Source organism: Protopterus annectens, chromosome 2.part0 (assembly GCF_019279795.1).
Source record: "Protopterus annectens isolate FY-2018-M chromosome 2.part0, PAN1.0, whole genome shotgun sequence".
Lineage (NCBI taxonomy): Eukaryota > Metazoa > Chordata > Ceratodontiformes > Protopteridae > Protopterus > Protopterus annectens.
Window position 1 is genome coordinate 1,756,957,494 of NC_056728.1, and position 13,930 is coordinate 1,756,971,423.

Here is a 13,930-nt window from a genome sequence, read left to right on the forward strand (position 1 = left end):
CTTGACTAGTTCCCATATTTGCTTGTTTCAACTAGTGAGGGACTTTTTGCTCTGTTGTGCACATTCCCTCTCACTTCTTGACAGGATTTTATTTCTTTTGTTGTACAACCTAGTAATACTGGGAGTCCACCATCGTGGCTTGTGTTTGCGGTTTGACCTGGATTTATTTCGGTCTGGGACTGCCCTTTCTATACAGTTGTTTATATGGTTGTACAGGGCTTTTGTGAATGCCTCTGCATAAGTTTCTGTGTTTTCCTGATTTGAGGGAGCTTGGAAACTAACTTTGCCATCCCTTAATAGGGGATAATTTACCTCAGAGAAGTTCTTAAAAGTGTTTTGGGTTAGGTGAAGGAACTAGTTTTAACTTTATTTCAAGGGAGACCACTTGTGGTCTGATCTTACCAGTGTGGACATCACACTGTGGGGGTGCAGTGCATTGTCATATTTGTGAGTACTAGATCTAGGACATTTGTTCCCCTAGTGGGAGTGTAGACTTGGTGCTCCAGGGCATTTGAATTTACAAAGTCAAGAAATCTTTGGGCCTGCATGTTAGTAGTTGTGTACACCTCCCAGTTAATGGAGGTGTAGTTAAAATCACCCATGAGTATGGTATTGGGCTGGATCGCAGGTGATTCCAGTAACTTCAGGTATTATGCATGAGTTTCCTGATCTATGATGGGGGACCTGTAGCTAGCAAGAGTATGATAATGGGTTTTTCCCATGATTAGTTGGACATGGAGTAGCTCAAGCATATCATATTGTGTGGCCAACCCTTGAGATGTGCTTATCCTTTATGTAGATAGATAAACCTCTGCTTTTGCTCGTTCATGTTCAGTGGGTGGTAGGAATATATGAGAGGTGTTATAGCCATGCACTGCTGGAGTGCATTCTGTTGCCTTGAACCATGTTTCAGTAACTCTAAGATGTCAGCATTCTCTAGGGTGAGGAGAGCTTCTAGTGAGTGTAGTTTCATGTTGAGACTCCTAGCACTGAGCAGTAATACCTTTAGCTTGTCCTGAGTAGCTTTTGTTATTTTGGAAGGTTTGTCTGTTTGGCAGTGCCTAAAAAAGCACTATGGGGTGGGTAATGTTTTGGCCAATACCTGAAAGCCTACAGGTGACAGATGAAGACCATCCTTGGCAAAGCAGTATTTCCTGTCAGTCATGTCCTCCCAGGCTGACAAGTACTGGACCCCTTTGGAGTGACACCAGTAGCTAAGTCATTTTTTAAAGTTGATAATTTTCTGCTGGTATTGCGGCATTGTCCTTGGAGACATGCCTGTGACACATACTCTAAGAACTCAGTCATGACTCTCTTCATATAGTCCAGGGTGGTATACCTCAGGTCATTCACACCACAGGGACTGTGACTGTGTCATACTTGTACTTGGGGTAAGTGACCTGGGTGCTTGTATGCTCTGGCAGATCACGGCCTTAGACAGGCAACTAACTGTAACCTTCTCCTTATCCAGCCCGGTAAGAGGGACATCAGTGTTTCTCACAATGGAGCCTCTTGTGACCAGAATATTAGGTCATGGACTGTTTCGCCTTATGAGCTTGGTAGATGAGATACAATGGGATATGGGTTTGTGTGTTGTGGTCGGATTTATGTTGTTTGTGTGCATGCAGAGTTTCTAAGGACTACAGCTGAGAGGACTTTGAGGTTTGGATAAGTTACATGTGAGTACCTCTGCATATATGGGTCTGCGCGTGTTGTCTTTTGTGGGTGTGGTGAGTGATGTGTGTGAGTTGCTGACAACCTGTTTGTTGCTTATTGTGTCTTTATGTGAGAATCTAGCCTCCAGTGTCAATGTGTAACTACATCCCTCATATAATGTATATGTCTGTTTGAGAATTAAGTAGTTGAAAGTGCACATAAGGCAATTGCTACATTGCCTGAGGATGCCATGTCCACATAACTGGATGCAGAGATAGCAAAAAAGGGCCCATCCATGATTGTAGGTCCTAATGTGTACTTGCAAGAGACAGGACTGGAGGGTGTTTGTAACTGGACAAGGGAGGGATGCTTACTTGGTGTAATCTGCAGCTAACCTAACCAGCGATACAGCTCAGCCCTCAAACCAGATGCTCTCTGTGCAGTGAGAGTCCTGCGTGCTGTAATAAGGTAAGGTAGACCTAAGTAGTCCTAACTAAATGTCTAAATGATGCTCATCATGCAAACCAGTTGCCCCATGAGTAACACGGGACTGAGGTGGTTTTAAAGGAGAAATTTAGACTTCTGGTGATTGCATATATACAAAGCACCAGCACTACCATTGCATGAAGAGCAGCTTCAGGCAAGCACTAGGCTTGTACAAGATCAGAAAAAAGCAGGTTTTACACTAACTATGCCATGAGGCCAATCAGGTAAGCACAGAGTGAGCTTCTCACCAGCAATTCCCAGCTCAGATAGGTGAAATCAGCTCTGTTTTGCCACGAGAATGCAGACTTTGACCCATTTAATGTAACCCCCCCCCAAAAAAAAACGAAACAATAAATAGCACAGTGAACATTCACAGTATAATGAAAACAAGCAACATTTGTAGATGTTTGCGTCTGTACAGGGCACTGGCACGAAGTGCAACTCCGTGCAAATGTGCCAAATTTATACCAGCACTGGAAATACAGAAACAATAATTACTGTGCTCTCTGGCCAATAAAATGACTACACTTAGAGCCCTTTTTTGCTTCCCACCTTAGATAGACCAGGCAACCACCCACTGCCACTAGATGAATAATCCCAGTGTCCTAATATAAAAGCACAGTAAAAAAGTGTCCGGATTGGAAAGCTACCACAAACAAACTTAAACTTAAGGAAAGGCAATAAGTAATTCAAGGTAATAGTATTATACTTTAAACAGCTTATAAAAGTGCTATTATTCAATAAAAGTGCATTGCTTTGTAGAAATGAGCCAAGAGTCACTCATTTGTGCAGAATCTATAAAGGTACTAAAAACAAGGTAAGCTGATTAATAAGCCCTTTGACTAATGCAACAATATGCAGAGATTTCTATACACACCAGGCTACCACCCACTGCCGCGAGATGGAAAATAATATGTCCTCTTGATGTAAAAACACAGAAAAGAGCTTGTTAAGAGTGTAAAAAAACACTACTTTAACCAACAGCTAGGTAGATAATGAATTCAGATCAAATAAATCAGTAGAACAGACAATGAGGGATACAATGCACTATTTTTCAAAACAAGCACAAGGAAAGGCAAATAAATTATTCAAGATAGCACCCTGAATCTTATTAGAAAAGACCCCATTATGTAATGCCAACAAAGTTAAAAAAAAAAAAAAGTAAGATTTAAAGCTGTCAAATGCTTCTACAAGTTGTAACTACAAGCAGAAAAAAAAGCTTTCCAGAAAAAAAATGAACTTCAATCTAGCTGCTACTTCAAAGGGACATAATGTAATTTTGTTCAACTTGAAATTCATATTTTGCATGTGCATTTATTGTCAGGAGATGTACCATTGACATGTTATCGGAACTTCTTATCCTTTGCTACATGGACACCAGTACCTAGCAAACACATTGTAAAGCATTTACTTGGTACACACATACGTGATTTAATGATCGCTTTAAAGGCTGTTCATATTTCTGAATGGAAGATGTTTAAAATACCATTAATTTGTATGATCAGTGCATCCTATAGTATAACAATAACCAATGTCTGTATGGTATATTGAAGATTTACCCATGGGTGGTGTGGTTTAACCACACTGGTGAAGGCCGAGTGATTAAATAAAGCCAGCCGTGGGTAAATATTCAATATACCACACCACTGAGTCAGTTATTGCTGTTATACAATAACATTATTTAAGAAAAAAAATTGCTTTTCTTAGATAATGTCTTTGTATAATGCTGCCATGGTGTTCCTCCGCTTCTGCTGTATATTCTGTTGCTTTTTTTTTTATGTACTGCGCATGCATATGGGACTTTCATTTCCACGCTTACCCAGTACATCAGTGCTTTGGAAAGAAAGAAACGGAGAAAGGAAGGTCTCCATTGCTCCTTTTTTTTTTTTAAACAAAAAAAAAGTTTTGGAAACTTTAGGGGTAGGAGAGAGACAGAATAGAGGAAATACAAGGAAAATCAGGTATATTTCTTTAGTTTTGAATAACATACCTGATTTTCCTAGTATTTTCTCTGTCCTGTCTCTCTTGTATGTCCGGACTGTCCAGATTTCTAATTTTATGTATTTATTTTTGTTTAAAAAAAAATTAAAAGTTACAGCATATACCAATGGAAGAAAGTCCGGGCGACCAGACCTTTTTCCATTGGTATATGCTCAGATTTACAATGGGCACACTGGTTGGGCTGACCAATCAGTGTGCTACTTTTTGAATGCTAATAGCCAGTCATTGTATAATAATACTTATTTAATTAGTTAATTCTGTAATTACCTGCTTAATCCACTTCAGGGTCATAGGGGAGATGGAGCATATCCCAACACGGTGCAAGGCAGAGAAACTAATCCTGTGCGGGGTTTAATCCATTACACAAGAGAGAGAGACACACATGCACACTCTCTCACACACACACATGGGCAATGCCAAATCACTAAAGGCATGTGGGAGAAATCCACAGCACACATTGAAAAGCTATGCAGTCACAAAGAAGAAATATAGACTTTATATTTAAGGTCCCCCAGCCAGAAACCAAACTGGAGAACTAAGTACTGTGAAGCAGCTCTATTGGTTACTGCAACATTGTGCCTGCGCAGGTCATATACTGATTACACAAATTAAGTGCCCTTTTTTGTCAAAACAACCCCCCTCCCCCCGAGTACTTCGGTGAGATCCTTACTCTAAAGTAGGAAAGAGGTTAGCACTGTCATTAGCAGAGGTGAAGGGTGCAGTGATTTCATCATAATCTTTGTGTTGTGGACAGGCCTGTAATCTCAGTGCTGTTGTTGGGATGTTTTGTAATGAATTTTTCTAAAGATTTTAACTGGTGTTACCACTAGTGAGTCCCAGTAATAAACATATAACACACTGCCATCTGTTCTAGCCCGATTGCAGTATTGAAACAATTTTTCAATGTTTAGTATCTAATTTCTTTGTCTCCTTGCTCATGTCCATGATTTGTCTTCACTGTTTTAAGCCTTCAGTTTTAAATGATGTAGTCTGTATCCATAAGATGTATGTAAATGTTTATAGTACCTATAAGTCCACTCCTTAAATGTACCTGTAAAGTTAATGTATGCATTTTAAGTGATATTCTACGTCCTTGTGTTTGTGCCTGTGGCTGATTACTCATGAACGAAAGAATTTTCTTTTGTGTTTTTTCTTTCATATGCAGATACATATGCATATATGCACAGAATATAAACATAGTATCAAAGATAGGGACAAGTATTGAATGTATTGATTTTCCCTTTTACTGTATTAGGTTGAAATCATTCAGCTCATACTGACCACTGCAGAAGACATCTTACTCGTTTTAAGAGGAGCATTCACTTCAACATGAGTGGTCACTTATTACAAGGCAGAGCAGTTGGATTCCTTTACCCACATGGCAACTTCTCTACAGAATGCCCAAATGGGAGCCTATGGATATGGAATGCCTTCTTTGAGTGCGCCATAGATGCCAGAGATATAGCAAGTGTGATACTAGGATTGTTGTCTATTGTTTGCTTCATGTGTGCGTCTTTACCGTAAGTGGCATTTTTTTTTATTACTGCAAGATGGATGCTTGTTTTTGTGGGCATGTCTCTTCATAAACCCTTCTTTGTAAAGTGTGATATTGCTGATGCTTGGTATGTGGATATGCATGAGTGTAGACTGCCTCATGAGTTACACATTTTATATCTAAAATGTCTTTAAATAATCTTCTTGCTTTCTTAAATGGTTGTGAATGAAACAGTAAGGCATGGCTTGGTGCTGATGACTGGAAGCTTTACATATATTTTGTGAAGATTGTTAGAATCATAACTGTGTGAGTAAACAACTGACTGACTAGTTATGGAAGAGTCCTCCCATGCCAGTATGATACCTTATTTCACTTAAACATGTTACAATAGAATGAGAATTTGTTGGTAGGTAAAGACCACTTGGTGCACTTTATCTGTTTCTTATCAAGTGAACTGTACTTGTTTCTTGTTTTACCCAATAACTTTTTATTGAGATAATTTTTGATTGCAATAACCAGGCATAAACAAACAACAAAATGTATATGTAGAACTTGAACAATGCAATAGAAACACACAAAATAAACTATGTATGATATTTACAAAATGTACAGTATATTATTGTGTATTATTATAGTGACCTTATTGTTTACTGCTCCAGTCATGCTCAATGGTAGTAAGGCAGTTAATATTTCATATCTTAAAAAAAAAAAAAAAAAAAAAAACTTTTTTCTTATTTATACATCTGTTCTACTCAATACTATTTTCTATATTGTTTTTGGTATACGACTTTATTGGTACTTCTTCCTTGATTGAATTTTGCATGTGTTCTTCTGTAAACTTTTTCAAGATTGTACTTTATATATGTTTTTTATTGTTTATTGTTTTTTGTTTGTTATTCTTGGAGCTTTTCTCCCCGGGCCTCTACTGAAAATGGACATGTATCCAGCTAGACTAGCCCGGTATATATATATGTGTGTGTGTGTGTATGTGTTTTTTTGTTCCCTTAGTTTTCCTGGCCTATTTTCCTTTCCATACATGCAGGCAGTATTTTGTGTAGGCTGGGTTGGCAATGAAAGGACCATGTTGAGTATAAGTCCTGCCCCCTGCTGTAGGGTGGGCCTGCAATACTGCATTTCCTTCACTCCCCCACATTCTATTCTTTGGAATCCAGCCTGTGCCAGAACCCATTGAATGATTTACTAATCAAACTTGGCTTACCTGGGCAGTAGTAAGGGCTTTATCGCTCTGTTTCAGCTGAGAGACTGATTTGTAAATCATTTAAGGATCCTGTATTTGGATAAAGTGTTTATTTTTAAACTCCATTTATCCATACAAAATCTGGATTTTTTTCCCCAGCATTTTATAAGTATGGACCTATTGTCATTAGAGTGTGATAATAATTTACAGGATTGTAAGTATATGTAGGCCATGTTTTTAAAGCTTTCTAATATCATCAGTTTTAACCATATAGGTTCATAGGTAGGTAGTAGGCTATCGGCTCAAGGGCCTAAGTAAGCCTAGCAAACAAAGTTCCCTGGCTTATGGCAACCCAAGAAAGTTAATTTACTGTGCCCCTGTCAGCAGAGCCATATAAGTGATTGCCGGATGTATTTCCTATTTCCCATCCACTCATCAAGATTTTTCATGAAGAGTGTTAATGAGGAACTTTGGTTGACACAGATGTGTAGCTTGTTCCAGAGTAATGGGATGTCTGTGCGACACAAATCTATCCCTCTCTCTCTCTTGAGAGAGAGATCAGGGTGGTGTGTTAAGTCATGTGCTTTTAAAACCAATCAGCTAATTAAACCCAGCATTATAGGCACAACAAATACACTAGCACACGTGCCTAATCAAACACAGATGGTTTTAGCAAAAATAGCTGTAAAACTAAAAGTATTGGGAAGTGCTTTAGTTCTTTAATTTCATATAGAACTTCTTCAGACAAAACTTATTTGTATCTGAAACTTTTCATTTAAATACAAGTGGTTAAAATCACATGGTAAATGCAACCAATCAAAACCACGAGTAAATTTAAAGACCTCTCTATCTCAAATAGTATAATAAAATAAATACTTATAATTATATATATATATATATATATATATATATATATATATATATATATATATATATATATATATATATATCTAAAAATAAAAAATATTTACTATTTGATTAAAAAACACTTTATATTCATGGTTTCATTTAAACCTGGAAATTTATCTGCTTCAAAAATTATTTGCCAGTGTGTTTCTTTTTGTTCAAGCATATTGCAAAGGTCCCGTCCTCGACTAATATCAGATAAATTATCAGTAACAAAGAATTAAGAATTTTTTTAAAAAATATGACATGACAAAGAGTGTCTGGCTAATGTGTTATTTGAATCTTTATTCTTGATAGTCAAGACATATTCATAAATGTACTCTGCTGTTATTTTATTAGTCTTGCCAATGTAAAAAGCTGGACATGAAGTGCAGAGAGCAAGCTAAACTACATGTTTTGATTTGCAAGTGTACTTATTGTTTGCAGATAAAATTTTGCCTGAAACTTGAATAATTACTGAAATGGTATTCAAAATACACCTGCACAACTTTACAGCTTCAACATTTATATGTACACCACATGATCTGTTGATACTAATAACAGAACTATACTTATTTTCATTAAAAAAATAGATACGTTGGCACAGTTTTTGTAGGTGAAATTGGAAATTTCACCAATAATATTAGCCACCTCTTTATTGTCCAGAGCTATGTTCCAGTTATTGTTAACTGTATTCTTAACATTAATGACATTTCTGCAAATCGGGAGTGCAAAGGAATTGATAAAAGTATTATGCCATTCATTTTTAGCTTTAACTTTACATACTTTTAAAAGAATAGGATAAAATATATCAGTACATTTACATTTCATTCCTTCAAAAATTTCATATAACCTGACTGCAGAATAAACATGATTTTCAAATAAATTGATTAACTTAATAGATTCTTCTGAAAAAAATATATCATCAATAGTTAATTAACTTAATCTAATAAATTGCCCTCTAACAGTATTCCATATTATAGAAGGAGGGTACGTACTTGAAAAATGTAAATAACTATTCACAAACATAGGTTTGTGAAATAAATCTGACTCTGAAATTGTTTTTGCACAACATCAATAGTGATAAGCAAATCTAAAAGAAATCACAGAAGTACCATTAGCACTGACAGTAAATTTAAGGAACTCAGTGCTATTACTGATGCCTGCTAGAAAAACTAAAAATTCATCCCAGATACCTTTCCATATAAATATTAAATCATCTATGTAAAGTTTGTAAAACAAGACATAGTGCTAAAAAGGATGGTTAACTAAGAACTTGCTTTCCCACCATGCCATTACCAAATTTGCAAAAACAGGGACATTCTGGCACCCATACCTATGCCCTTTTGTTGCTTGTAGGCCTTATTTTGAAACATAAAAAATATTGGCTAATACTAGATCTAACAATAGACACAGAGTGTTTATTTGATCAAGTTGTAGTAAAGTATATTTACTTAAATAGAAGCAACAGTATCAGTACCAATGTCCCATAGAATGTACGTGTATAGTAAAACAACATCTGTAGAAATAGGCATACTTTCAGTGTCAAGAAACTGATAATTCCATAACATATCCAAGCAAACCCAATAATCTTGCAAATAAAACAGTTTTGCACTATAGAGTTAAGTATGGAATCCAAATAGTTTTGTTCTATAGAGTTAAGTATGGAATCCAAATATATGTCAATACTTTCAGTTTTACTATGATGGCCAGAGACATTTTTTTGAAATGGAGGATTAGTAGCATCCTTATGAATTTTACGAATTCCAAAAATGTATTTTATTATTTTTTTATTTGTTTAACATTTGTTTACCAGGAAAATCTGACTTGGAATGAACCAGTTTTTGGTGGAGGCCTGGGGAGAAATGCTCCAGACGTATCTCTTTGTAACGAGGGAGGAAACCGGAGCACCTGGAGGAAACCCACGCACATGCAGGGAGGACATGCAGTATACACAGAAGGCACCCCAGCTGAGAACTGAACCAGAGAACCTTTTGCTGTGAGGCGAGAATGTAAACCACTGCTCCACTGTGCTGTACAAAAATTACTCCTACTTTAGGAAGGTCATTTTTTTAAAAAATTGTAAGTCTGAAAATCAGTGTAGTCTTGGCTTAATAAATCTAGTAAACTAATTTCTACTTGATTAAATTTCTCTTAACATAACATACTTGGGAATTAAATTGTAATAAACAATATCAGGTAACATCTCAAGTATGCATTTGGTGTAATTTTCACCATCCATCAAAACAATACCTTTATCGGCTTTCATAATTCTTAACTGCTTGTTATTAGTCAAGTTAATCAAGGCTTTATATTTGCTATAAGTCAAATTAAACTTTTTAGCAACATTTTTTCTTATTAAACATGTTTTATATTGAGAGTGTTCAATAAGCTTGGATTGTATGTACTGCACTTACGAAAAACATAATCATCTTCACTAAACCCTTTAAAATCATGAACGATATATTTCAAATTTAGTTTTCTAACATATAATTTAAATTCAATAATTAACTGAGCAAGTCCATCCACAAAGCAGGGATAAAGGTAAAACCTTTGTCCAAAGGGCTACGTTCATCCACAACCAAAATGTGGGAACTAATATTAAATATAGGACAGCCTAATTCCTTCTTCGTCAGCCTCACCCTGTATTTACCATATGATTTTAATCTGCCATATTTAAATGAACAACAAAGAGTAAAAAGGTCACACAGAAAAGCAACTGGTTAAAAAAACACAAAAAGAAAAATCTAGCAAAGCTGGACTTCTAACTGTATGGTACCTTAAACCTCTTGCATCAGAGGCCTCATGGGATATATGCAAATCACCCTTTGAGGATATCAGGTGTTTCAGCTAAATGGAAATTCTGAATGCCCATGACTTTTTCTTTTACTTTAATTTTTAAGTCTATTTCTGGACAATTTCAGGCCATTAAAGTGAACCCCCTTCAGCTGTGGACATGCATGTTTCTGCCTTCTTATGACTACATCAGCACAGCATAAGAAAAATGTTTGACATTTGGAAACACAGGGTTGTCATACCCAACTGATATCCATAAGCATTAGGGTGTCTACAAAATATCCCAACTAACAAACTAAAACAAAGAGTAAAAAGGTCACACAGATAACCAAATTGTTAAAAAACACAAAGAAAAATTTAGCAAAGGTAGACTTCTAACTGTGTGATACCTTAAACCTCTTGCATCAGAGGCCTCATGGGATATATGCAAATCACGTTTATGGATATCAGCTGGGTATGACAACCCTGTGTTTCCAAAGGTCAAACATTCCTCTTATGATGTGCTGATGATGTCATAAATAGGCAGAAACATGCAAGTCCACAGCTGGAGGGGTTTGGCTTTAATGACCTGAAATTGTCCATAAATAGACTTAAAAATGAAAGTAAAAGAAAAAAGTCATGGACATTCAGAATTGCCATTTAGCTGAGACACCTGATATCCTTAAAGGGCGACTGGCCGTATTTAAATGAAAGGTTTGAGATACAAAAAATGTTGGTCTGAAGAAGTTCTATATGAAATTAAAGAATTAAGGCACTTACCAGTAATTTTAGTTTTATGGCTATTTTTGCAGAAACCTTTGGTCTGTGTTTGACTAGGGCACATTTGTTCTGCTTTGAAAACTAGTCCAGTACAGTGTGCACAAAAAGACATACTGCAAATCATGCTTGACTTCTAACGATCATGAGAACAAATGCCACTGATTTTTTTTCAGAATTTGATTAAACACAAGTGTATTGCAAATTCTTAGTAAATACCAAGTAACCACTCTAAATCTTCTGTGCATCAGCTGTAAAATGATGCAGAGATATGTAAGGGGGATAGCAGAGATACTAATAAATGTAAATCACTTAAATCTATCTTGCTGTAGGAAACCGAAAATGTCTACCCATCTCAGTACATGGACAGGAAAGACCATACAGTAATCTCAGGTTGGATGATAGGACAAGCATAACAGTTAACATTTGAATCTTTTCTCCATACAGAAATGGTGAAAAATGCCTGAGACCAGTGCTCTTTTTTTAAGGAGACCTTTCATAGTAAATCAGCCTGGTGCAATCTCTATCCCATCATTAAGTCATGCATTCAAATTAAACCAATTTGACAGATGCAGAAAATAAGGCAGCAGTCTGTGCTTGACAACTTGATTGGATATGTTACCACTCTGCTGGTAGCAGTCACACATCTCCCCTCTTTATCAAATGTCAAAGCCCTCTTCTCCCTGCTTACTTGTTCAGACAATTCCCTCTCAAATGATATAGTGGTTATTAGGGAACTACCTAGAGAAAAGCTAACAAATGCTATAACAAAATGACATTGACCTTTTCAGAAAACGTATTTAAAACATAAAGTAGACACAGTAGTCATACAGAAATGTGTGAAGTAGCTAGTAGGATCCATTACATAAATAAAATGAAGTAAATCTGAATTTTGCTTGTTCATAAACACGGCAGTTTTAATTGCCAGTGTTGTACCTGTATGGCCAGTTTAGTCTCACCTGTGTGTCATATGACAAGGTGCAGATTACTACTGTGTAAAAATTAGGTACAGTTATATAAGAAAATGTATCTTTGACATAAAGCCACAACATTCCCAAAGTTTATTGCTGCATACTGTTTTGTCTTGAAAAGTCAGCCTTAGTTTTATTGGCTATAAGACTGAAGATTTCAATCAAGTCTGTTTCCGCAACAACACCACATACTAAAGCTCACTATACTTCTGCAGTACAATATTACAGGAATCATTATCAAGCCTTATTAGCTTTCTATTAAACTGAATTCAGTCCTACATCAACACAGCACTCAAGATTTTTTATCTATTTCTTGATTGCTCAGATATTGCTCAGGAACTGGAAGTTGCTGCTGTTAGATGGATGTTTTGGTTAGTAGATTTAGGAACAAAAGCATATAAACCCCTTTTTGTGGAATCCTCTAATTGTCTCCAGTCTTGAAGTCAGAAATAAAGCCACTGCATTAAAAAGGATCCCATATATATTTTATATACACCAACAGATTTGTTGTTGTTCCTTTGTGTTATTCTGTTGATCATTAAGTCTGTATAGCAGGGATGTGATTTTCTGGAACAAGAACTTACCCAGGGTGTTGGCCTTATTCTTAAATTATTTAGTAGAACTAAGACCCCTCTTCTTAAGGATATCAAAAACATAACACAAAACTGAAGAACAGGAAATCCCTTTTATTTCGCCCAGCTAATTGCCAAAGGAGTATCATCAAGGTCTGAAGAGGTCATCGCTCCCTTATACTTGGCATCGATCAGGTCATTTATTAAGTGCAATATCCCCTTTGGGGCGTAGCTCATGAAAGATATCAAGCAATTACAAAGACCCCAAAGCTTCCTAAGCAAAAAGATAACAGACCTAAATTCCTTGTGCTCCCAAGAGAAGCTCAAAGTCTGTACCATTATTTAGTGTCATATAGATTTTTGAGGGGAGATCTCTGTCTTGCTTACTGTACAATTAGAGATCTGGTTGTCATGGACATCCTGTATGATTGCAAGTCCAATTTCTTCACCATTACTAAAACCAGTGACCTAAATCTTCACTAGTAAAACATGATGGAGGGGCAGGTTCATAATGCAGCATCTTCTAGACATGGAATAAACTTCCCTTGCATGTTAAGCAGTGCAACTCAATGTCTTCCTTAAAATGTAACCTAGATGAAACAATTGTTTGCCACAAATTTACTCCATGAGTGACTGCTGTGGCCCTCCTGGAGAAAGGAGATGCAGTTTGAGGGAGGGTACTGGCAAGGTGTGAATGGTCATAAGACTTAGTGGCCTTCGAATATCTGTGTAATCTATGAAACCGAGCACCCATTGATATCAATCCCACACATTTCATGGGCTCTGATCTTTGCTGTTTTGCCTTAAGATCAAAATATTGTTACTTGATTGATCTGTGCAATGAAAGCATTGCATTCTTCATATCCCACAATTGCCAATTAGGTAATGAAACAGGTCCAAAGACTGATGTACCAGCTTGATCTGTAAGAGTGTTCTGGTTGCCAGTAAGGTCATAACATTAAGGTGTTCAGTTTTGTCAGGAAGCAGTTTAAGTCATTTTCTCCAGTGGAGCTCAACAAGTTTGCACTGCAACTTCCAATGGGTGGAGCCTAAGACATTTAACAGAATCAAATTATGTCCTCAAATTTCAAATGAATGTTCATATGTCTGGAAC

The 13,930-nt window shown here is 36.5% G+C and overlaps 1 protein-coding gene across 2 annotated transcripts in view; it reads left to right on the forward strand.

Annotated features, from left to right (window-relative positions):
* SLC66A1 (solute carrier family 66 member 1) overlaps positions 1-13,930 on the forward strand; it is a 506,383-nt gene that overhangs the window by 39,873 nt on the left and 452,580 nt on the right. For both annotated transcript variants that reach the window (XM_044061786.1, XM_044061785.1), the window contains one exon: positions 5,399-5,663. In XM_044061786.1, coding sequence (XP_043917721.1) covers positions 5,473-5,663 — 191 coding nt within the window. In that variant the 5' untranslated portion in view covers positions 5,399-5,472. The remainder of the gene's footprint in view (positions 1-5,398; positions 5,664-13,930) is intronic.